General features: G+C 58.4%; 1 protein-coding gene across 4 annotated transcripts in view; it reads left to right on the top strand.

Annotated features, from left to right (window-relative positions):
* Nucleotides 1-22,216, top strand: part of ADGRG1 (adhesion G protein-coupled receptor G1) — a 36,914-nt gene extending 14,698 nt beyond the window's left edge. For 2 of the 4 annotated variants that reach the window (XM_041767547.1, XM_041767546.1), the window contains exons 2-14: nucleotides 11,513-11,610; nucleotides 12,174-12,596; nucleotides 13,183-13,315; nucleotides 13,881-14,028; nucleotides 14,608-14,739; nucleotides 15,067-15,183; nucleotides 15,360-15,405; nucleotides 15,657-15,760; nucleotides 16,146-16,264; nucleotides 18,074-18,342; nucleotides 19,289-19,397; nucleotides 19,651-19,919; nucleotides 20,882-22,216. In XM_041767547.1, the coding sequence (XP_041623481.1) occupies nucleotides 11,547-11,610; nucleotides 12,174-12,596; nucleotides 13,183-13,315; nucleotides 13,881-14,028; nucleotides 14,608-14,739; nucleotides 15,067-15,183; nucleotides 15,360-15,405; nucleotides 15,657-15,760; nucleotides 16,146-16,264; nucleotides 18,074-18,342; nucleotides 19,289-19,397; nucleotides 19,651-19,919; nucleotides 20,882-21,012 (2,064 nt within the window). In that variant the 5' untranslated portion in view covers nucleotides 11,513-11,546 and the 3' untranslated portion in view covers nucleotides 21,013-22,216. Of the gene's footprint in view, nucleotides 1-2,387; nucleotides 2,528-2,947; nucleotides 3,095-11,512; nucleotides 11,611-12,173; nucleotides 12,597-13,182; nucleotides 13,316-13,880; nucleotides 14,029-14,607; nucleotides 14,740-15,066; nucleotides 15,184-15,359; nucleotides 15,406-15,656; nucleotides 15,761-16,145; nucleotides 16,265-18,073; nucleotides 18,343-19,288; nucleotides 19,398-19,650; nucleotides 19,920-20,881 lie in introns of those variants that run through there. The other 2 variants (XM_041767548.1, XM_041767549.1) reach the window with 2 other exon arrangements.
* Nucleotides 22,217-23,970: the final 1,754 nt, after the last annotated feature.

The following is a 23,970-nucleotide window of genomic DNA, read 5'->3' as shown; positions in this document are numbered from 1 at the left end:
ATGTATTTAGCAGTCATGGAGCACCTGCTGTGGCCCAGGCACGGCGCTAATATAGGAGATACCAGTGGTGAGCCGGGTAGTAAATGTCGAGAAATGGAAAACAAGTAAGCAAATTGGAGAGTCATTTCAGACAGCGTTAAGTGCTGTGAAGGTAGAAGGTGGCATGGAAGAGGGTGATCAAGGGGACAGTAATTTTGGTTGGGTAATCCTGGATGGCTTCTTAGAGGAGGACATATTTGAAATAAGGGCTGAGAAGAAACCAGTCAGGGAACAGGCCTGGGAAAGAATGTGCTTCGTTGAAGGGGAAGCACATGCAAAGGTCCTGAGGATAGAAAGAAGGCTAGTGTGCTGGAGTTGGTGGGAGGGGGGCTGGCTGGTGGTGGCGGTGGCGGTGGCGGTGTGTGGGGTCGCTGGCTCACTATTTGGGCAGCTATCTGACTTATAAAATGAGCCTCACCATGCCTGTCCTGCACTCCGCTCTGGTCGGCGGTATCGTGAGCATTGTCAGTGTCTTTGGCCGAGACTGGGCTCTGGGCAGCAAGGACCTATGAGCTATAGTAAGTATTTTTGTCATTACAAGTACTGGGTGGCGTTGGGTGGGACCTGTGATGTTGTGCCTCTGTTTCTCTGCATGTCACTGTGGTTAGTGAGCACCATGTGTGTGTAAAGGCCCTGGGGGGCCCCATCTGCGCCCCCCCTACCCCCGCCTGGCTCCCCTGAACTGCAGCCCCTTGCCAGCTCTTTTTAAGCAGAGAAGCTTCTGATCCCACAGTGACTGGCTTCTCTGGCCCAGCAGGCCCTGGAATCCTTTCCGGGGAAAGGTTCCACTGAGAACAGCAACTCCTTTCTTTGCTTTCTTTTCCTCTTCCTCCGGAGGGCCAAAAATAGTGCCCGAAGGGGACACAGCTCTGGGCCAGCAGCAAGACAATAGCTGCCTCCTGACTGCAGCTGCCTCCTGGCTCTGGTCCATGGGTGGGGGAGGAGGTGTGAGGGCGCATGGGCCCAGCGTCCCCCGGCCCCAAGCCCCTGCTGCCTTTCCCATGGCCTCTGCCAGAAATCACCGCAAAGCCCCTCCGTGCCCTGAGTGCGACTGCTGAGGGGGTTCTCCACTTGTTCTGGGAAAGTGTTTATAGCTGCTTGGCTGAGACCCTAGCCCCTTAGTGCCCTGAGCAGCGCCACCGTGCCTCCTGATCTGCTGCTGGTCTGGAGCCACAGGCCCCAGTGGGGGCATCCTCTTTCCTGCCCTGACACGTGGGGACCACTCCATGTCTTTGATGCCCTCTCCCCTTTGAATGGCTCTGAAGGACTTTTTAGAGGCCAAAGGGATGTGCCCTCTTGGAAGGAAGTGAGCTCCCTGTCACTTGAGGTGATCAAATAAGTTTGGATGTGCACTGGATCGGGGTGGGGGGGCAGGACTAGTCAAGCGTCAGATGGACATTTAGCCTTGATGTCTCTTGGAAGAGATCTTGGCTTGAAGTTCACAGCCCTCCCTACCAGCCGGGTGGCCTTGAGAAAGTCACATCAGTTCCCTGAGCCTGTTTCCTTATCTGTAAGTTAGCTTCAACAGAGCTGACCTTGCAGAGTGGTAGAAATACATCTCCAAAATGCCTAGGGTAGCACCTGGCACAAAGAACACAAAGAAGCGGTTTCAGAAGCTTTGCCTGTGTTCTCTTCCCTTCCCACACTCCTGTGCTTACTCTGGAGCACAGATGGGAGGGTCTGACCCACTCTTGGCCCCCAGAGAACGCTCTGGAAGGAAGCCAGGGGGGAACCCCCAGCCCTAGGGATAACTCAGAATGAAGATCCGTGGTGTGCTGTGGCTACCTAGGAAGGCTTTTTGGAGCAGGTGGCTCCCGGAGACACTTCTAGGGAATGTATGTTTACATCCTGCACCTGGGGGGGCCAGTGATGAGGGGTGGAGGGAGTCCAGCCTGGGATGAGGTCAGGGCCACAGGCCGGCAGCCTCCAGGGGCAAATGTAGCTGACCACGCCAGGCATCCTGGGCCACAAGGGTGGCCCCACCGGGCCCTGAAGGATTTGCTTTAAAGGCGATGCTGACCCGCTTAGGGAGGTAGCCCTCACTGCTCTCTGTAACCCACGGTCCTCAGCCCTGCCCCTCCTCCTGCTGGCTCCCCGCTGGGCCTGGCCAGCATCTGAGACGGGAGACTTGGGTACCGGACAAATTAGGGCACCGGACAAGTTAGGGCGCTTGTGCGGAGCTGGGTCGGAGCCGGGCGGTGACGTAGTTCCCTTCCTGCAGCTGCCAACAGTTGCCAGGGAAACGGTTGCCAGGGGCTGCTGTCACCTGCGCCCCTTCTCCCAGACTGGTGGCTGGGGCTCGCCGTCTTCCCTGGCTGCCCGCTTTGTTTGAAGCTCCAGTGGGGGGGGGGGGGGGGGGGGTGGCTCGGCTTCAAAGTCCTCCTCCCCAGAACCTGATCCCCGCGCCAGCAGGCTGCAGCCCTTCGCTCCCTCGGTCACGCTCTTTATGTACTTCTAGTACACTCGATGCCACAAAGGACGAGTCCAGGTACGATTTCCCCTCCTCCCGTCTTCCCTCCATCCCTCTCACTCCTGGTCCTGCTTCCCCCCTTTCCTTCTTCTCGTTCTCCTCCCTTGTCTCCCCTTCCCCTGCTCCTTTTCTCTTCCTTTCCCTTCCTCTCTCTCTTTCTTCTTTCCCTCCATCCTTTCTCCCCCATCTCCCCTCTTTCCCCAGCACTGCCAAGGGAGCTGATGGATGGGGGTGGGAGGTGGAGATAGGGGGCACTAGGAGCCTTGGGACAGGCACAGATGCCATGCTAAGGGGGATTTATCAACTAAACAGCAGCCACAGCAGGAAGTGGTGGGGCTTAGGGCTCCACCCCACTCCCTTCAGCCTCACTCTAGCTAAAAACCGATTTTCTGCCTTTGGGCTGCACCCTCAATGAATAAAGATAAACCTCTGAGAGGTGTTGGGAGGCTGCATCCCCAGGCTGGCAGGAGCCATGGCATGGGAGTCCCCTGGGCTCTGAGCAAAAGGGTGTTTGGAACCCCAGGAAGACACATCTGGAAGCATGTTTGCTGTGAATTTTAAAGAGAAGGCTCTTCTAGCAGTCAGGTAAAGTCAAGGGGAAGCGGGCTGCAAAATCAAGAGCATCAGTTCTGGAGCTGGGCCCTGGGGTAGCATCTTGGGTCCACCACTCTGGCTGTGCCATCTCCAGCAGGTAGCTCCACCTCCAGGGGCCTCAGTTTCCCTCTTTGTTAAATGAGCATAAAGGCACGCTTCTCTTAAGGTTTGGGGGAGGGCAAATGTGTTCCTTTGTGTAAAGAGCTTAAACTCGAGTCTTGCATTTTCCAAGAGCTTAATTCTAGCTGTGTTACTGGAGGTGGTGAGCACACCGGCCCTCCAGGGGTGCGAATAGCAATGGGAGGCCCTGGGGTGCTGTGTATTCAGTGAGCAGGATGAGATCCTGGTCTGTGCCTCCACTGTACCTCCCTGGAAGGGGGCTGGTGCCTCAGCCTTGCCCAGGCCCCCAGCATTCTTAGGGAAGGACACCTGGCTGTGTGCCCTGTGTGCCTCTCAGCCAGGGATCTGGGACTGGGAAGAGGAAGAAAGAAAGGGAGAGTTCGTGGCTGACCTCAACAAAACTAGGGTCCTGTACTCCAAAGACTGGCATTCGGCTAGGTCCAGGGTAGCTGCTCTGCAGCCCCCAGAGCAGGGTGGTAACTGGGCTGACCTTGTAGGCCTGCCCTTGGGCAGAGTAGGAGCACAGATGGGGAAGGGACACTTCAGCCAGCCAGCTGAGTCTGCGTGTGGTTTGAGAGGGAAGAGAGTCTGGCCAGGAGGAGGAGATGGCCCAACTCTGCTCCTCGCTGCCACCTCGGACATAAGCCCTGCCTTTCCCTGGAAGCATCCTGAGGCCTGGCCTATAGAGAAGACAGGTGGGGACATGGATCATAGTCATCCACAGAAGAAAACCAAGTCTCAGAGGGGACAGGCTGGCCGAAAGTTCCAAGGGCCAGTTGGCTGCAGAGCTAGTTCCGGGCTGTGCACATCTAACTCCTGTCACCCCCACTCTGGGAGGCCGCATTCTCTGGGCAGGTGCTGTGTATCCTGGGGTCCCAGAGCCCAGCCTTGGCAGCTCCCTGGGGAGAGGGTTGCAGGGAGAGTTGGTGGGGGGTGGGGACTCACACTGTGCCAGGAGCATGGAGCTGGCACCAGAGACCCTGCACTGCTTCCGAGAAACCCTGGTGCCTGAGCCCAATCCCAGCCTGGGCCAGATCTGGGATCCTTTCTGATCTCTTCTCTTTTAGGTTCCAAGTCCCTATAATCCAGTCTCACATTCTAAGAGGCTTTGATTCTCTGCTTCTGAAAGCTCTGGCATGCTCATGTTGCCTCTTTCTTTCTCTTTTCCTTGCCCCTCCCTCCCTCCCTCTCCCTCTCCCCCCCCCACCCTCTCTCTCTCTCTCTCTCATTCAATTCCAACCCTCTAAGTGTCCCAGCTGTGTGAGGACAGGCTGAGGGCCCAGCTGGCTGTGGCTGAACTTAATGGAATGGCCAACCTGGGGACAAGGCTGGCAGTGCCCCTTTCCTCAAGAGCTGCTGCTGCGGCCACTGCCGGCTGAAGGGAGGTGGGATGGGGCCTCATATACCTTGGGCTCCCTAGGGACCTCTTGCCTGGAAATGTCAAGGATGGTGATGAGTTGCCCTGGGGAACATCACAGTCTAAATGGCTCCCGCAGCCCATCTCACGGTAGCTAATGGCCTCTGAGGGGAAGGGAGGGCTGGAGCTGGGAGGGAAGGTGCTGACGGCTGTATTATCTGGGTGGTGGCAAGATTTTTGAGAGCTTGTTTCTAGTGTTGGTAACAGGTGCCCATGCTAAAAAGGACACACCCTCACAGTGGGCTGGGAAACTAAGCAATGAAGCTCTGTGGATTTTCTTTCTGCTGGACTTATCAGAGCCTTTGACATGCTAACACAAGGCCAAGCAGTGCCTGCAATATTTCTCTAACTTGGGAACTAATGCTTCTTAGAAAGTGCTCTGGCAAAGTTACTACTTGGTAAAGATGAGGAGACAGTCCCAGAGAAGGGATAGGACTCCGGGATCACCATGACAAAAAGCACAGCTATGAGGTTGGGCAGCCTTGGGTCTGAGTCCCGGCTTGGCTGCTTACTTGATCTTGGGTGTCACCTAACCTCTCTAGACTTTAATTTCCTTTTCTTTAAATTGAGGGGTCATAATAGCATTTGCTCCCCAGACCCATGGTGACGACTGAATCCTAATTTGTGCAAAGTGCTTTGCACGATGCCAGCACAGATTGAACACTTTCTAAATGAAGCTGCCATCCTCTCTCTCCTCGGATTCCCGGGTCCTTCCTGCTGGGTCAGATAGATCCTGTTCCCCTCCCCACAACCATGTGGTGTCAGGAACTGCGGTAGAGGCAGGGTGCGGAGGCCAGAGGCCCAGGGCATTGGCCACGTCTTAAGGCTGGCATCCCAGGGAGGAGGACCAGTGTGTGGAAAGGCTTGGAGTGGGGAACACCCAAGCCCGGGCTCACCTCTCCTGTGTGACTCTACGTTGGCCTCTCTGAGGCCTCAAGTGAATGTTCTGCTGCCAGATAAAGCAGGCTTCAGGATGGGTGGCTCTGGGTAAGGCTCTTGGGGAGGACTGAGTCCTTTCACACAGACCGACCCCTTCCTTCCATCCTAGCCGAGAGCATTCTGCTTCTGCCCTTCCTCGGTCTCCCACAGGGTATACAGAATTGTTGCCCATGGACTTGGCTGTACCAGAAGCCACAGGGCGATGCGGCCATGCTGCTGGGGATGGCCCTCCAACGGGTCTGGTGCAAGAATGTGAGACTCACCCCAGGCAGTGCGTGGGCATGGCCTTGGCATCCGCCAGCCTCTGGGGGCAGGCAGTTAGTTAATTTTTTATTCTCCTTTATTGTAGAATTCCTGAAACCTGAAGTCACTCTGCTTCCCCAGCTATCCCAGAACACCCTTGTGGGGAAAACCTCTAGCTTGGATTGTCACCTAGCTGGAGCTCAGCCACTTGGTTGGGGAATGGGAGCAGAGGCAGGAAGAGAGTGGGTACTGCTGGGGGCCCTAGGGCAGGGGCTGGTCTAAGAGGGAGCTTGGCCCTCGCTCCCACCTAGGTCTGATGGGGGTCCCTCCTTTGATTTGTTGGATAGGTGGTGTTTCTAAGTAAGATTTTTATCAAATACTTTGGAAAGTGCCAGTGGGAAGGTCTTCTTAGCCTCTCCCCCTCCCCCCCCAGCCCCCATGGAGGAAGCACCTGCTAGAGCTGTGCTCTGTTCTAACTGTCTCCCCTGGCTGCCCTTTGAGGTCTATGCAGCCCTCTGTTCCTCTGCCACAGAGCTGACCTGCCCCCGCTACCAGCCTTCTTCAGCTCTCTCCTTGGTCCCTTGCAGACCCATACTTCACGTGCATGTGCACACACAAGACACACTCATGTGCATGCTTACATTCTCAAGGCTTGATGCTCACCATCCCCCTTGTCTCTGTTCTGGGTCAAATCCTTCTTTTCCTAAGCCCTCTGCCCTGGGCTTGAGGGGGTAGCCCACAGCTCTATGTTGCCCCCCCTTAATGGGGAGCAGCTAAGGATTCAGGATGGAGCAGGACAGCTGAGCTGCATTCTCTTCCTTCTGTCCCACCCCTAAGGAAGGCAAGATGAGGCTGACACCTGAAAACCTGCTCCAGGGCTCCCCTTCAACCCCTGCCCTCCTTCTCCCTTTTGTCCTTTGGGAAGCCCCTTCCAGGTTCCTGGAACCCTGCTAAGGACCAGGTAAACCCTACAGGGAGCAGGACCTGTCCTTGCCAGCGAGTGGAGAAGAGGCACTGCTGGCCTACAGGCTGCCCCAGCCCCCAGCCCAGGCCGTGCCATTCAGCCACTGAGTGATCTGGGGTTGGCCCCCTCATCTCTGACTTTCTCTGTAAAACACGGCTACTGTTATTGTAGGCTTATAACCCAGCAGTTCCAAGGCCGTGGAGTGTCAATCAAGGGGACTCTTGTTAAAGCCCACCCCAGACCTTCTGCCTCTGATCCTCAGCATGAGGGCCATGTGAATCTGATTTTAGTGAGCTCACCAGGGTGAGTGTGAGCCAGGGGCAAGTTTGGGCACCTCTGATGTGAACTTCTCATGCAGTGGAGGCATAGAGAGTGGAGAGTGGGCTGTGATCCCCCTGCCCCCTGAACACGTAGTTAATTCTGACGGGGGAGGGTGGTTAGGTGACACTTTATGGGGAGGGTGTATCTTCAACGGAGCCTTAGTTAGATGGGTGGGTTGTCACAGGGCTAGGGAAGGCCTTCCAGGCAAAGGGCCAGTCTGGAGATGGGGAGGAAACGTCCACAGTGTGTGTAATGGGAAGCAGAAGAAAAGCTGTGGGGGAGCAGGTCTGGGCATCAGCCCGGTTAGGTATGTTAGATAAGTGCCTGCCCAGGAAGGGTTAACCCCAAGCAACCAGGTCCTGTCCACTCAACTTCCACCTCCGTCCTCCAAGGAAATGGGTTTTCCAGGAGCCTGGACTGGGCCAGCAGGGACTCATGGCTCTACATGGATGGCACAGGAAGTGACTCAGGACCCCAGCGGGAGAAAGTGAGCCACGGGTCCCCTGCCTGTTGCCCCCTCCCCCATCATGAGGATGGCCAGTTCTGGGCATGAGTGGGGGGACAAGCCCTGGCCACCTTCTGCTCTGCCTGTGTCCCTGGGGACCCCATGACGGTGGCCCCCATTGTGTTGAGCTGGGCTGGACCATTCTGTTCTCTTTGTATGTTTACGGAAGGCCTGAAGTTGAGAGCAGCTGCCCCAGAAGCAGATATGGGAGGGGACCTCTCCTGGGGTACTTGGCCCCCAAACCCGACTCCCAGGCTGGAGTGGTCTGCACCTGTCAGTGGCCTTGGCTACCCTGTCATTCTTATCTCCTTTTTGGGGGGATCTCCCAAAGCCAGGGGAGCATGTATCTCTAGGACCTTCGCCAGTGCCAGCTCTGCAAGGAGTTCTCTTAGGGTGAAGCGCAAGGTCTGTGCCTTGGCCCCACCTGGGGTGACCTTGGATCAGATAACCTTTCCCCAGCCTCAGTGTCCTGGTCTGTAAAATAGCAAAACAGTAGGACCAGTCTCACAGAGTGGCTCTGGGGATTTCATGTGACAGCGTGGTTGACGCTACTGCTGTGATCATCGTGGTGCTGCTGCTAGAGTAGCCCTCTCAGCAACTCTTGGGTCTGGCCTAGTGCCATGTGAGGTTTGACAAAGGTCTCGCCTGCATGCTGATGGTTGGTTTTAAGAGTGTTTGATGGCTGAGGCCTGTCCAGAGACCAGGGACAAGGTTCTGCCTGTGTAGAGGTCCACGTACGGGCCCCTGGCTCCTGGTTCTGGGGTTCAGCCTTCAGAGCACAGGACCCCTCCTTCCTCGGCTGAGTCGAGTGGTGGGGGCACCCAGGCTGGTGACCAGGGCATTCTGCAGCCCTGCTGGGGGTGCTGGGAGAATGTGGCCCCCATTATAGATGCCAACTGCACCCTCTGAGTCAGCTGCACGGGGCTGTGGGAGTGTACAGGGGGCAGACGTCCCCCCACGCAGGCCACAGGCAGGGGGTAGAGGGAAGGAAGAGAGCGACGTGATGGGCAGCGGGCAGGGTGCTCTGTAGTGTGAAGTGAGGCTGGGAGGGTGCCAAGTGAACAACCAGGCAGTGCCCTCCCTCTTCCCGGTAGAGGCTGCGATCTCCTTGTCCCCGGTCCTGCTCTCCCTCCCCTCAGAGGGCATGTGAGTAGTCCAGGCCAGGGCCGCAAGGACAGAGGTTTTCTGGGCGGGGTTGCAGTTTTCCCAAGGCGCTTCCGGAAGGGAAGTTTCATGCTCTAAGAATTTCCCGTCAAGGTGCTCTGGAGGCTGAGCTGGCCAGGGCCGCAAGGCGGGGGGCACAGAGGTGGGAGGGGAAGGGGGTAGGGCCCTGCGACAGGCCGACAGGCCGGGGGTGGACTTAGGGGCAGGCATAGGCCGGTCAGAAAGCACACAGAGATATTTAGCCGACACCTGTGGTGCCCACCACATGCGTGGCCATGTTCTACGTCCTTTACAAGTATCAAGTCATTTATAGATGTGGCAGGTGAGGCCTAGAGAGGGTGAGTGACTGGCCCAAGGACACACAGCTTATCCAGCAGGACAGGTTGGCATTGGATGCAGACAGAGTCCACTCCGCTGCCTAAGAGTGGGTTGAAGGAAGCCCGGTGGATTCTCCTACTCAAATCCCGGGAATGTCTATGGGGACAAGGTTGTCCACCTAAGAGCGGCTGTTGAAACAGCGGGGTAGAGATGAGCCTGGAAGTGTCAGGATCGTGCAGTTGGTCCCTTGACTGTGTTTGCATCCCTTCCATGGTACTCACAGTGGCACAAGCTCCCTTGTCCACCAACCCGCCCCCCCCCCCGCCCCCTATGACTGGAAGTTCACTTCTTTGTCTCAGCCTTTTTGTTCTCAAAGCTCAATCTGGGAGGGTTGATGCAAAGTGGATGACTGCCCTGTCTAGGGAGCAGTGGTCACTTTGAAGGTCAGTGAGCCAGAGATGTACATGGATTTTTGGCCAGCTCCATCCTTGCTTGTTGTGTGATGTCAGGAAGTCATTGACCCTCTCTGGGTCTTGAATCCGAATACCATAAAATGGAGAATTTGGACAAATCCATAAGCCATCTGTCAGCTTTGAGTTCACAAGTGTAGAGCAGTGGTTGCAGCGAGGAGGGGCTGCCTGGAGGAGGTGATATTTGGATCATGGATCAGAGGTAGCAAGCAACAGGGACTGGCAGAAAGGAGAGGAAAGAAGTGGGTCCAGGCGGGACATATCTCTGTCTCCCAATGCTGGGTTTCCTCCTGCCAGTCTGAGGTGGCAGGACATGGTTGCAAAAAGGGCCAAAATGCTGAGAGAGGGCACAGAATGAAACCTTAAAAATCACAACCTGGCCGCTAATGACCATTCCCTAAAACACATTCATATGGTTCTTCTAAGGAGTCTTGTGATGCCACAGAGGCAAGACAATGAGCCTGGTTGTCAGCCTGGACTGACAAGGCCCTAAGAAATTGGGGTTCCGTGGTGGGGCATAGGGGACTGGCTCTAGGTTCAGGGGGTCAGGTTAGTTCAAGGAAGGAGACAATGAGCTCCTCCCTGGGCCCCATTCCCCATCCCTTTGATGCTACCATCAAATATTCCATCCAAAAGCCACCTCTTCCTGGAAGCCCCCTTTGGCTTCCCCCAAACTTAGACTTGTTGTGTGCACCCAGGTCTCCAGGCTTTCCTTCGTCTGGCTTGTGGCAGATGATTGCATGTGTCACCGCAGCCACCGCAGCTCCCGTGAACAGAAGATGCCCATGTGTCTGTCCGTGCCGAGCTCAGTCACGGGGCCAGCTGGCTGTGGGGAAGCCACCGGCTCGTCCCTCTGAGCACCGGGCATGCAGGTTCCCTGCCAGGCACCACAGTCGGGACCAGGCAGGGAGGCCCTGGCCTCTGGAGTGATCCTGGGCATCTCACTTAACCCCTTGGGCTTCGCATCCCGGGTCTGTGGAAGGGGCAAGGGCAGGGCCCACCCTGCAGGGCTGAAGCGAGGCTGAGTGCAGGCACAGGGGTGCTGTGGGAAAGCACAGGCTGGACGACTGGCGCTCAGCTAATGCAGGCCGCGGGGGTCAGAAGCGCCCCCTCCCCACCTGGGCTGTACTGTCCCAGTCTCCCTGTCCCGTCAGAACGCACCTCTGCCTTTTCCCGGCTCCCCCTGGTGGTCACGACAGGGAGCACCCTCTCCCCGACTCCCTGCAGAGGGCGCTGCGCGGGTGCTGATGTTGGCTCTGCTTCCCGGACCCCTCACCCCTCCCACTGACTGCCCAGCCTTTGTTCCTGCAGCCCCCCTTCAGCCCCCCCCGCCTGCCTGCCCCGCCGCCCTGGGCCGTGCCCGCAGGGATGGGCCAGGAGCTCCCTTCCTTGCTGAGGGGGGAACGCACCACCCTGCGCAGCCTGGGGACGCAGGAGGCCCTGGCCAGTGGTGGGAAGCAAAGGAGGCTGGGGCTGACTATACAGGGAATTCTGGAAGGCTTCCGAAGGCAGTGTCCTCTGAGCTGGGTCTTGGGGATGATGATGGTGAGGTTCCTGGAGGAGGACCCGGAAAGCTCCTATTTTCCTGTGTCTCCTCGGGGCCTGGAGGGGCAGGGGCCGTGGGGTGCTTCCAGGTGGTGCTGGAGTCTAGCCAGGATTGCCCCAGGGCTGCTGGGTCTACAGGGAAGGACTATTACCAGCCTCGTCTTGGGTGGTGTGCACGGGGCCATGCAGCAAGGGAGAGGAGGAGCCGGGCCTGAGCTCAGCCTGGGCGGCCGCTGCCCCTTGATGCTCAGCTTTGGCAGCTCTGGGGAGACCCACGAGCTGTTCCCACACTGGCCTCCTTACCTCACGTCCCATACCCAAGCTGCACCGCCCTCCCCGTCTGCAGGGCTGGCCCGACCAGCCTGCACCTCTGGCCCCAGCTAACTCTCCTGGCCTCTTTCAGGTGCTGACTTCTCAGGGTGACCTTGGGGTGGAAGATGGGTGCCCAAGTGCTGCTGCAGATGGCACTGTTCCTGCTAGGCGTGCTCCTCCTGGTTCAAGGTAAGCTATCTTGGGGGATGCCCTGGGACTGTTGTGACTTAGGCTACAAAGTTCCTGTGTCTAGGACAGCTGACAGCTGCGGGCATATCCCCCAACCCCTTTGGGCAGGCACAGGACTTTAGATACAGTTTAGCAAATGGATGGTATCTTGCAGAAACAGGCACTCCTTCTTTCTGGCAGCTGCAGCCCCATAGTGCATAGCTTGGGGTGGGGAACATGGACTGGGTTTTGGCCCCACTCAGCTCTGCAGCCCAGAGCATCCTTGTGCAGTGCACAGCCTGTGCAATTGTATGGTAGGCATGGCCTTGTGAAGTACTTTATGGCTATTAAAATGTGGTCTTTGGCCTTTGAAATTATTATTAATGTTCTTTTTATAATTTGCAGCTAGGAATTTGTGAGTAGGGCACATTCACATTTGTGTAGACCTTTGAGGGTATAGGCCCTTGGAACGTGTGTGGGTCCCAGGCACTGGGATCCAGTATTCTGGGCCCAAGACCTGGCCCTCTCCTGCCCCCGGCTGCTCCCTGTCCCCAGAGTCCCATCTGTGGTCTTTGTCTCCTCAGGTACCCAGGGCAGGGCGCCCCGTGAAGACTTCCGTTTCTGTGGCCAGAGGAACCAGACGCACAAGAGCAGCCTGCATTATAAGCAGACGTCGGAGCTACACATCTCCGTCAAGAACTCAGAGGGAGCCCTCACGATCCATGCCCCCTTCCCCGGGGTCCTCCCGGCTCCCCAGCTCTTCCCTGAGCCCAGGGGCCTCTACCATTTCTGCCTGTACTGGAGCCGCCACGTGGGGATACTGCATCTTCGCTATGGCAAAAACGACTTCTTGCTGAGTGACCGAGCCTCTGGCCTCCTGTGCTTCCGGCACCAGGAGGAGAGCCTGGCTCAGGGATCCCCGCTGCTCGCCACCTCTGTCAGCTCCTGGTGGAGCCCCCAGAACACCAGTCTGCCCAGTGCTGCCGGCTTCACCTTCTCCTTCCACAGTAAGGTGGCCTCCAGGCGGCGGGGAGTCGCAGAAGGTTGTCTGAGGAGGGGAGGGGTGTGATCCAAGCTGTGCTCCTGGAAGGGCTGTGGGAAGGTAGGGGTGAAGGCAGAGGGTCAGGGAGGTCCCATCCAGAGGGTGCTGGGAAGGTCCAGGCGGAAGAAGATGAGGTCCACCCAGGGAGGGAGCAGAGAGAGTGGGAAGACAGGACTGGGTGTCAGGAGTCAGAGGCCACATGGGCCCCCCACCCCTGGCCTTCCTCATAACCTTCCTCAGTGGGCCCCTCCTGCCCTGCCCCCTGGCCTTCCTCACAGCCCTCCTGGGTGGGCCCTCTTGGCTCCAGGTGTGTAGGCAAAGGGGCACATGGGCATGTGCATCCCAGCCTGCCCTGCTGGGGTTGGTGTTACCTGAAGGTTCCCTGTGGCAGGGCCCCCCTCTGGCCGGCTTCTGGGTGACCTTGGAGGGTGCACCCCACCTCTTGGAGGCTCAGTTTCATCTGCCGTAAAACGGGAGGGTGAGATGGGAGTGAGACGGGTACAGCCTGTGGCACCTGCTCAGCAGCCTCAGGCGCTTCTCCCCTGCTCCAGATCCTCCCCAGAAGGCCTCCCACAATGCCTCGGTGGACCTGTGCGAGCTGAAAAGGGACCTCGAGCAGCTCAGCCAGCTCCTGAAGCACCCCGGGAGGACCTCGAGGAAGCCCTCATCAACCCCCGCCAGCCAGTAAGCGCGGCGCCCCCAGACCTGGATGTGGGCAGGACGGTGACCTGGGGCGGGCGGCTGGAAGGAGGCCTCTCCTGGGGCTGGAATGTTCACGTCGTCTTTCCACGTCCTCCTAGAGAGGCATCGAAATACAGCCTGGCCCTGACCTTCGTATAAACAACTATCACCACCCCCAGACAGCACCCCCCTCGCCCCCGAGCCCTCTTCCCCACTGGGAAAGGGGAACTGATGGGCCCATTGGAGGGCTCGGCACACTGAGGCCCCGAGACGGGTAGGGCTGCTCCCCAGCTGCAGAGCGGGTCCACCGAGGCAGAGCTGGGCCCGGAACCGGGTGCTCGGGGCAGCCGCCTTTCCTGTTAGCTCTGCTGGCCTAGCCCCTGCTCAGCCCTCCTCGCCCACCACCGTGCTGGGGCTGTGGTCTCTCTTGCCCCCTCCCTTCTGCCCCCTGCCCCTCCTTCCCCTATCTCCACCTGCCTCTTTCCTGTGTATCTGCGCGGTGTCCCCTTCTTGCTCCCTTGCCCTGTCCGCCCCGACCAACCTCCCCAACCCCTTCTCCCCCTGCCAGGAGGCTGCAGAGCCTGGAGTCGAGGCTGACTTCTGTGAAGTTCACAGGGGACACGCTGTCGTTCGAGGAGGATCTGGTCAACGCCACGGTGTGGAAGCTGCAGCCCACGGCCAGCCTCCAGGACCTGCGCATCCACTCCAGGCGTGAGGTCAGGAGTCAGGGGCCTGGCTGGTCAGGGCAGGAGACAGATGGGGAGGCTCCCCGGGCCTCTGGGAGCCAGACGTGGGCTGACAAGGGAGGCCTCAGGCCCAGAGAGTACCCTGTTAGTGGCTGCCGCGTGGCGGAGGACCCTTCCTCACCTCGGTGGGGACAGGGAGCCAGCAGGCATCAGAGCTCCTAGGCACCCTGTGTGGACAGAAGATGAACTGCGAAGTGCCTGTGCATGTGCCTCAGTCTTGAGACCACCCCTCACGTGGCCTGGTCACTGGGAGCTTCCCCCTCCCCCGCCTCCCCACCCTACCACCCACCCTGGGATGCTGTAGGCGGCACGGGGTCAGAGGCCAGAGAGCATGGCACCACGTGAATCTCCCTGTTTGCCCCTGTTTGCCCCTGGAGCCCTGGGTGCTAACCACAAGGCTTCCCAGCCAGCACAGGAGCCAAGCAAGGGAGGGCTTCCCGTAGGAGGTGCGCTTAGAGATGGCAGCATCCAGGAAGGTGTTGGAGGGGGAGCTGTGTGTAGAGGCCGGAGCCTGCCTCTGGCTGAGCCCACAGGGATTCTGGTCTATAGGAGGAACAGAGCGAGATCCAGGAATACTCGGTGCTGCTGCCCCGCACGCTCTTCCAGAAGACCAAAGGCCGGAGAGGGGAGGCTGAAAAGAGACTCCTCCTGGTGGACTTCAGCAGCCAAGCCCTGTTCCAGGTGTGGGCCCCGGGAAAGCAGTTTCTGTCTGTGGGGAGGTGGAAGGCGGGCACGGAGCCAAGACGGGTAGGGCTCCCTGGTCCAGAAGTCAGAGCCTTTCCTTGTAAGGTCGGAACTTGGACTGTGAGGTACGATCTCCCCCAGAGAATGCTAAATTATGTTGTTTTCACTATGGTGTAAGTGACTACATGGGCTAGAATTGTTGCCAGGAGGAGACTCTGCATCTCAGGACAATGTGTCGGGGAGAGACGCCAGTCCAGAGAAGCTAGGGGATGTCTGGGCCTTTCTTCTCAGCCTTGAGCCCTCACCTCCCTTGTATGGATGTAGGACAAGAACTCCAGTCAAGTGCTGGGTGAGAAGGTCTTGGGGATCGTCGTGCAGAACACCAAAGTGGCCAACCTCTCAGAGCCCGTGGTGCTCACCTTCCAGCACCAGCCACAGCCGGTGAGTGCAAGTGAGCCTGCCAAGGAGTCACTTGTCTTTGACAAAATGACCAGCTGGCTGGGGCCCCATACAGTCAGGTCCACATGGGCTTGGGGCTGACACTGACTCCCTCAGCCCGACCCAGGAAGGAGCAGTTCGGTCAAGGCGTCCACTCTCCTTCTTTCTCGTCCCTACAGAAAAACGTGACTCTCCAGTGTGTATTCTGGGTTGAAGACCTGACATGTGAGTGTGGAGGGGTCTCTGAGCTGGGCAGGTATCTGGATGAGAATGGGGGTCCTGGACGGTGGGGGGAGGTGGAGTTAATCAGGGAGGACTTCCTGGAGGAAGGTGGGCCTTGAAGAAGGAATGATGGCAGACTAGAGATTTGCCAGGTGAAGCAAGGTTTGGAAGAGTGACATGATCATGGATTTTGGGGGTCCAGTGGGGTCCTGAAGGACTGGGCTTGATCAGAGCCCCACGGAACCCTTCCTCAGTGAGCAGCCCAGGCAGCTGGAGCGATGCTGGGTGTGAGACCATCAGGAGGGAGACGCAGACGTCCTGCCTCTGCAACCACCTGACCTACTTTGCAGTGCTGATGGTGAGCAGCCCTCTCCCTGACCCGCAGCCATGCCCCGGGCGGGGCTGGTGTGCGCCAGCTGCTTTTCACCTGTAGTCACTTGTTCTCCACACTGACCCCCAAGGTGTCTCCTGCTGCAGTCCTATTTTATAGAGAAGGAAACTGAGGCTCAGAGAGCTTAAGCCATTTACCTCAGGCCACACAGCTAGGAAGTGAGAGCTGCAGACACCCCCCTTCTGAAAAATGCACTCAAGGGACCAGACTCTGCTCAGTTTGGTGGGGGTGGCCTGTAGATGCCTGAGCGCCCCCCCCCCCCCGGGAGCACAGGTTGGCGCTTCACCTGGGGCAAACCATCAAGTGTGAGGTGGGGGCACTGAGGCCAGCCCGGGCCTGTCTCATGGACCAGGTCGCCTCTGTGGAGGTAGCCGCCATACACAAGCACTACCTGACCGTCCTGTCCTACGTGGGCTGTGTCATCTCCGCTCTGGCCTGTGTCCTCACCATCGCCGCCTACCTCTGCTCCAGGTAGGGCCTGGCAGGGTGGGTGGGGGCAGGAGGACAGGGAAGCGGGGGTGTGGGGAGGGAAAACCTTCATCCCAGGCCTCCAAGCTGGGACCCCACAGCCGTGGAGACCCACCCTGGAGACTGGCTTGGCTACCCCTGCCCCAAAAGCACGTGTGGTTTCAGGAGCCCTGGGAGGTGTGGCCTGCTGACCCGTGGGGGCTGTGTTTCCCCCTCACATCTGTGGTGTTTGGATGACGTAACTGTTACAAATGTTATTACCTGCCGACATGGAACACAGGGAGAGGTGACATAAAAATCTAGATTTTTCTGTCTCTGAAGAATCCCATGTGTCACCACTGGGGGCATATGATATACAGTGACAGTTGTGACAACGGTTAACGCTTGAGGTTCCCACGTGCTGCCCACTGTTCTAATGTGTTATGTGCACGAAGCAGGTTTAGTCCTCACAAGGGCCCTAGGAAAGGGCTCTCAGAGGGGGTCAGTGGCCTGCCTGTGGTCACACAGCAAGGCAGTGGCAGAGGCAGGCTCGCGCCCAGGTCCTCAAGGCCGCAGTTACTGAAGCTAAGCAGTGGCCACCATGGACAGGCACAGCCTCGAGAGTTCTGTCCAGCGCCCTGTTGTCCAGTGTCTGACTGTGGGCCTGGCCCCTGTGGCATTCCGGCTTGACAGGGCCTACCGCACCCCCCACCCCAGAGGCTGTCTGTCACTCCATTTCTGTCTTTGCGGTGCCTTGGGGAGGGAGGAGCCCCACGGACAGGATGAAGAGCGCATTTATGCCTCCTCACGCCGGCTGTGTGGACGGGTCTGGATTGTCAGGGCTGGGCCTGAGGTGCACTGTGGTCAGGCCTGTGCCCATTTGTGTGGAGGGGAGACATTCTAAGCCCCCGGAGCGTGCTCACTGTTCTGGGGTGGGAGGACAGGAGGGTGAGGCTGCGCGCCTGCGTGTGCCTAAGAGGTTGTGTTGTGTGAGCTCACAGCTGTGCACAGTGGGACTGGAGCAGTGACAAGGGACAGCTGGCAGGCTCAGGGCACAAGCCCCCAACACCTACCCATGCATCGCTAGAGTGCCCAGGGGACCAGGGACAGAGAACCTTAGGGACTGGAGTGTTTTACCTGTGCCTGATGCTTTACTTTGGTGGGGGGGTGCCCTCCCACTTCACAGATGAGTGAGCTGAGGGTGAGGGGGAAGGGAGCAGCCCAGGGGGGTACCTAGGGCCATGGGTGGGCGTGGCTCTTGTTCCTTCTGGAACAGGTAGCAGGTGGTGCTGGGCAGAGCACAGGTGGGGGTGTGGGGGACCAGGGAGGTAATGCCGGCAGTGTTTGGATCCTGTAGAGTCCTAGGTGTGGGGGGTGGCGGGGCTGTGCACATACAGACTTGCAGCCCTGAAGACAGACAGACATACCCCACCCCGCCATACTCACAGCCTCACAGACACATGGTTGTGCAGACAGACAGGCAGACACAGGACACAGTGGCACGGAGTCTCCAAAACAGCAACAAATGTGGAGTCTTTCCCCTCCAACTTTGGGAGTATCTGGCTGGTTGCAGTGGCCAGATTTGTCCTGCTTGTTGTCTGTGGCTGAATCTGTTGTTAAATATGCACACGGTGCCCGACCTGTGGGTGCTGGGCACACAGTAGGTGCTCAGGGACTAGTGGGAGATGACCTGGCTGCAGCCATAGGAACAGGAGAGGGTGTGTGTGTGTAGTCTGGGAAGGCTGCCTGGAGGAGGAGTGCTGCCCCCACCTCCCCAAGTGGGCCACCATGGTGACCCTATGCGCCCGCCGCCCCTCCCCGCCCCCACCGCAGGAGGAAGTCTCGGGATTACACCATCAAGGTGCACATGAACTTGCTGCTGGCTGTCTTCCTGCTGGATGTGAGCTTCCTGCTGAGCGAGCCGGTGGCCCTGACGGGCTCCGAGGCTGGCTGCCGTGCCAGCGCCATCTTCCTGCACTTCTCTCTGCTCTCCTGCCTCTCCTGGATGGGCCTGGAGGGCTACAACCTCTACCGACTCGTGGTTGAGGTCTTCGGCACCTACGTCCCCGGCTACCTGCTCAAGCTGAGCATCATGGGCTGGGGTAGGTGGGCAGAGGGCGCTGGCAGGCCCCCCACGCCTGCCTCTTCTACTCGACTTCCTTTACCCATACATCCTCAGGTGTTCTTGGCCTTGGCTGGGTTAAGGACCCCTTTGGGAGGATGAAGGGCTGGGCACTGCCCCCAGAAACACATACTCTTCACATTGCTCACTGTTTTTAAAAGGAAGGTTTGCAGACAGCCACCATGTATGGATGTGCAGGTTGTGTACTGCTCAAAGACACCCCGTTGGGGGATGAGTGGGCTGTAATCCCGTCCTCCACTCATCTAATGCACCCAGGCTGGCAGCGGCTCTGTCTGTGGATCCTCCAGCACTTCAGATAACAGATTCTCCATAGCTCTGGCGTTTGTTCTTGGCCAAGACCACCCAGTTTACCATGGCCCAGACCTCTCAGGCCTGGAGGCCTAGGGGGCACACCACGAGTCCTTGTGGATGTTGCAGCAGCCCCCAAACTCCACATCCCCTCACCCAGCTTGCTGCTCCTCTGTGTTTCTCATCTGTCCCTTTCCTGATTCACTCCATTGATTTACACAAAATCCCTTCAGAGTTGGTTCTGTGTCAAGACCTGGGTGTTTGGTGCTGGGTGACCACTTCTGGAGAGTCCTCGGTCCCCAGCTGGTGGGCAAGGTCGAGGCCCAGTGCAGAAGTCCCCTTTCCAGCTGCCCCCCACGCCCCCAGTCTGTGCCCCCGTCTCCTTGTGACATCCTGCCCCCCAGCAGGGAAGCTCAGACCTTCTCTCCAGGGGTGGGGGCCCAGGGGGGCCAGGATGGTGAGGGAGAAGGGGAAAGCCAGGGCAATGGGGCTCTCTATGGGAAACCTAAACTGGAGTGGGGGAGGGGAGAGTCTGATCATGAGGACCCTCCGGGAGGAGGGCAGGGGAGGGCAGCCCCGGACGGTGGGAGATGGAACTGCACGCTTGCTGCCGGCAGGCTTCCCCGTCTTCCTGGTGATGTTGGTGGCGCTGGTGGACATCAGTAACTATGGCCCCATCATCCTGGCTGTGCACAGGACTCCGGAGAGTGTCATCTACCCTTCCATGTGAGTGGCTGAGTGCGGTGGGGGCAGGAACACGAGCCTGGGAGTGCGGAGCCACACTGCCACACTGACCTCGGGGCTCCTGGGCGCCAGGGCTGCTGGAGGCCTTGGCCTGGCAGGGGTTGGGGCTGGGGCCTGGGAGGGAAGGTGGTGAAGGCAGCTCCCCGGCCCTCGGGGCCCCTGTGATGCGCACCCACAGCCCAGAAGTACGGCACCAGCCCTGTCACCCACTGAGCCCTCATGTCTTTGCTGTCAGGTGCTGGATCCGGGACTCCCTAGTCAGCCATGTCACCAACCTGGGCCTCTTCAGCCTGGTGTTTCTGTTCAACTTGGCCATGCTGGGCACCATGGTGGTGCAGATCCTGCGGCTGCGCCCGCATGCTCACAAGTGGCCCCACGTGCTCACGCTGCTGGGGCTCAGCCTGGTCCTTGGTTTACCCTGGGCCTTGGTCTTCTTCTCCTTTGCTTCTGGCACCTTCCAGCTTGTGGTCCTCTACTTATTCAGCATCATCACCTCCTTCCAAGGTAGGCAAAGAGAAGACCACCTCCCCGGCCCCGGGTAGAGCACGGGGGCTGGGAAGATAGGGAGCCAACCCTGAAGGCTTCTCTGGGCCTCTGTCTTCCCATCTGTAAAATGGGGGCACCCAGGCCATAGTTGACAAGTCTTTATTGAGTACCTAGGACGTGGAGGCCCTGTGTGAAAACTTGGGGCTGCATCTGTGAACTAAGACTTAAACTCCATCTGGGTATCAGCCTCGTGGGGAGCTTGCTAGATGTATAGACTCTGGCCATGCCAGACTTACTGAATCAGATCTGCACTGTAACAGATGCCCAGGGTGTGTGTGTGTGTGTGTGTGTGTGTGTGTGTGTGTGTGTGTGTGTGTGTGTGTGTGTCACAGGCTGCGGAGCTCTGGTCTAAGAGTGTGCTCGGCAGAGGGAGATGCAAGAGCCAAGGTCCTGAGGCTAAAACTAGGTGTGTGTTGGAAGGACAGTGAAGGGGAGCGAGGCTGAAGGGTAGCTAGGTAAGGGGCAGAGGGGAGGAGGGAAGGGGAGAGATGCAGAGGAGCTGGATCATGAGGGCTGGGGCTTGATGCCAGCTGGTCCCTCTACTGGGACCTCTCTACAGCCCCTCCCCCACCAAGGACAGACAGACATACACGCACACCCCTCTGTTCTGGCCGAGAGGTGCTTAAACAGGTATTCTGGAGCCTGAACACCACTGTTTAGCTCCTGGCTCAGTCAAGTCCCCTTACCTCCCTGTGCCTCAGTTTTCTCATTTGTGAAACAGAATAGTAATGAATAGGCCTGACCTCATGAGAATCTCGAGAGGATAAAGTGAGATGGGGCCCAGGAAGTCTCAGTGTCTGGGGCATGGTGGGTGCTCCCTTGATCACATGGGTGCTGGTAGCCTGTAAGGAGGAGGGGAGGGAAGGGGCAGGGCTGCCTGCCCCCCCCCGCTGAACCCCGTGCCCCCTCCCTGCCCACAGGCTTCTTCATTTTCCTCTGGTACTGGTCCATGCGGCTGCAGGCCCGGGGTGGGCCCTCGCCTCTGAAGAACAGCTCGGACAGCGCCAGGCTCCCCATCAGTTCGGGCAGCACCTCGTCCAGCCGCATCTAGGCCACCAGCCACCCGCCAGAAGCTGCCTGAGGAACCAGAGATGGGGCTTGTCCTCACCACCACCTGCCACCCCCACAGCCAGGCCTGACACTTGATGGTCAGCCAGAAACTTGAGAGGAAGGCCCAAGGACCTTGGGGTGAGGGGGGCTGTTGCCTTGGCAGCCAGACGCCCAGGCTCGGCCCTTTGAATTGGCCTGTGTACTACTCGGCTCTCCGGCCCCGCTTACAAGAGGCTCAGGAGTAGGACCTGTACCCCCACTGTCCTGAGGGCTGAAGGCTGGTCTTAACTCACCACCCCTGGGCCCAGCCCTCATGGCTGAGGATGGGAGGCCACAGGGCCCAAGGTCAAGACCTAGACCTGTGAGGCCTGGCACCATCCTTGGCCCTGTCCCGGCCCTGGACAAAATGTGCCAGAGCTACTGTCTCTGGTGAGCTCCATGAGGGCCCTCTGCGGTCCTGTCATTTTAGCCTGAGAGTGGTACTCAGGGCACACGAGTGTGGGGCAGAGCTTTGAGCCAGAGCCCTGGAGGAGGAGAGCCCCCTGCAGCAGCAGCTCCTCTACCTCTGAGCCCAGCACCTCAGCCTCCCCAGCCGCCATTCCTCTCCAGCCCCCGATTCAGCCCTGGATGGGGCCCCAATTCCAGTGCTGTATTTTGGGTTGTGGTTGCCCAGAGCTGCTTGGTGCCTGCTGTAAACCTTTATCTACTGCACGGGCCTTTGCCTGCCTTTGACTCAGGCTTAGTATAGATGTTCTGGGCTGGGCCAGGTCTGTCTGTCCATCTGGGCCTTTCTATAGGCTGCCTTGCCCTTGTTCACCACTGCCAAGCCCACCCCTCACAGGGACTGTCAGCCTCTCCCAAAGCCCTCTTGTGGCAAGAACTGTGGAGCATAGCAGGGCAAATTTGCTTCTGCCCCAGTACTGGGAAGACTGAGGTGCGTCTCCCCTGGTGACCCTGGCCTAGAGCCTAACATGCTCCTCAGGAGCTATAGGCACGGGATTAGGGATTGCTGGAGATCCAGGAAGACTTCCTGTAGGAGGCAACATTTGATCTGGCTCTCAGCCTTAAACATGGGGAGGACTTTCTTTTTAAGCACTAGCTCATTTGTCTTTTGAATTTAAAGAAGTAGATGTTCATTGTAGAGAATTTGGAAACTATAGAAGAAAAAAATTAAAATCAGCTGTTGTTAATACCTAACAAACTAATGTAAACGTTTGGAGCACTTCCTTTTGTGCTTCTATTAAGAGTCATTGATACAAACCCCTTAGGCCCAATCAGGAAACACAGATGAGAGAAGGTGGCCATGTGTGAAAAAAATCAACTGCTGGAAACTTTATCCACCAGGACAGGCAGGGGATAAACGGTTACTTGGTGTCAGTGTTGGGAAGGCAGTGGGGAATGTTGGGGTCTGTGGTGGATTGGAGATGATTAACCCGATGCCGTGGGAGCAGCTGCCACTCAGCTCCAGCCGCCCACTGCCCTGAGCAGGGATGCAGGGATGAAGGTCCATGTAGCCATACCACCCACCTTTTATGATAAATCAGGAATCGATTGTGTGGGCACAAAATCCCTTGATTTAAAAGTCTGACTCATCCAGAAAATTCACTGGCCAAAGAAATCAGATGTGGAGACTGAATTCAGCCCTTGGATGGTCATGTGATGTACGGAACTGGTTTGTGGGCTGGAATGAAGTAGGTGGGCTGCAAGAAGCAATGATTGGACTTGCCTCCCATCACCACCTCCAGCCCAGTTCCGTCCAAGCTGCTGTGCCCGTGCCCCGTGGCACAGGCAAGGAGGATCGGAAAGCCTTCTGTGCGGCTCGGTTGCGAGAGGAGCGGCGTCGGAGCCCAGCTGTGTGCATCCAGGTCCACCCGAGCTTCTGCCCAGCGCAGCCCCCTCCCTCGTTTCCTGGCTGCTCCAGGGGGATGGCGGGCTGGGGGAAATGGACAGGACGGGTGCAAGGCCACCTTAGCCATGGAGAGTAGACTGGCAGTGCCCTCTGATGGGTGACTGTGGGATCCTGAGACCTGCGGGGACCTCGGCACGCGGCACCTCCCTGTGCCCGGCTTCTCTTCCAGTGCTCTCTGCTCCTCTGTCTGTCAGAGGACAGAGGCGAGCCTGGCCCCCAGTGCCCTGCTTGGGCAGATTGGGTGGGGTGTCAGAGCCAGCTCCCTCCTCACAGGCCTCTCAGTCTCTGCAGGAAGGTCTCCTGGAGCCCCACCCCTTGGCTAGACCTGGGGGCAGGTCTCCCCATCCTCAGTGAGGGAAGGAAAGGACCCAGCTCCCTGCTGCCCCCCGCCCGGCGGAGAGCACTCCCTTCAAACACATTCTCCCACTTTGGAGAGCTCTTGCATTTTAAGTTTTGTGTTTGAGGCTGGCTCAGGTAGCAGGGAGGGGTCTCGGGTTGGATCCCACCTTCTCGGGACAGGTGCTGGACGGGCCCCTCGATGGCTCTTCTCGTGCTCTTCAGCGGGCAGTGGGGCCTCAGACAGCAGGACCGCTCTTCTCAGGACACAACCAGGTTTGCGTGTGGGGACGTTGCTCTGGTGTGGGAAACGGACTGAAGAGGCCAGAAGGGCAAATGTGGGCTGGGCCTGGCCAGAAGCCCGGAGGCCTTGTCCCTAGAGACAGAAGCCCACCCGGAGCCATGGGGACAAATCAGTGTTGAGAGGAGGTGCCAGAAAGGGAAGTTACAGTTCCGTGTGCTCTGGGATTTGGAGGCCCCGGGGCTCTGTCCATGGCTCCAGGCCAGCCCCCAGCCCTGATGGGGCCTAGGAGGGGTGGCCCTCCCCCTGGCCCTGTCCAGCTATCTTTGCCACTTTGCCAGCCCACCGCCCCCTGTCCTGTTTTTCCAGGTGTGCTGGACACTCTGGGTGCCTCCTTCTGGGCCCTTCTTCACACACAGGCCCCCGTGAGCCCCTTTGAGGGCCCTGGTGCTAGCATGGGTCTGCAGAGATGG

Source organism: Vulpes lagopus, chromosome 8, assembly GCF_018345385.1.
Source record: "Vulpes lagopus strain Blue_001 chromosome 8, ASM1834538v1, whole genome shotgun sequence".
Taxonomy (NCBI): Eukaryota; Metazoa; Chordata; class Mammalia; order Carnivora; family Canidae; genus Vulpes; species Vulpes lagopus.
This window is presented reverse-complemented; position numbering and strand designations above follow the sequence as displayed.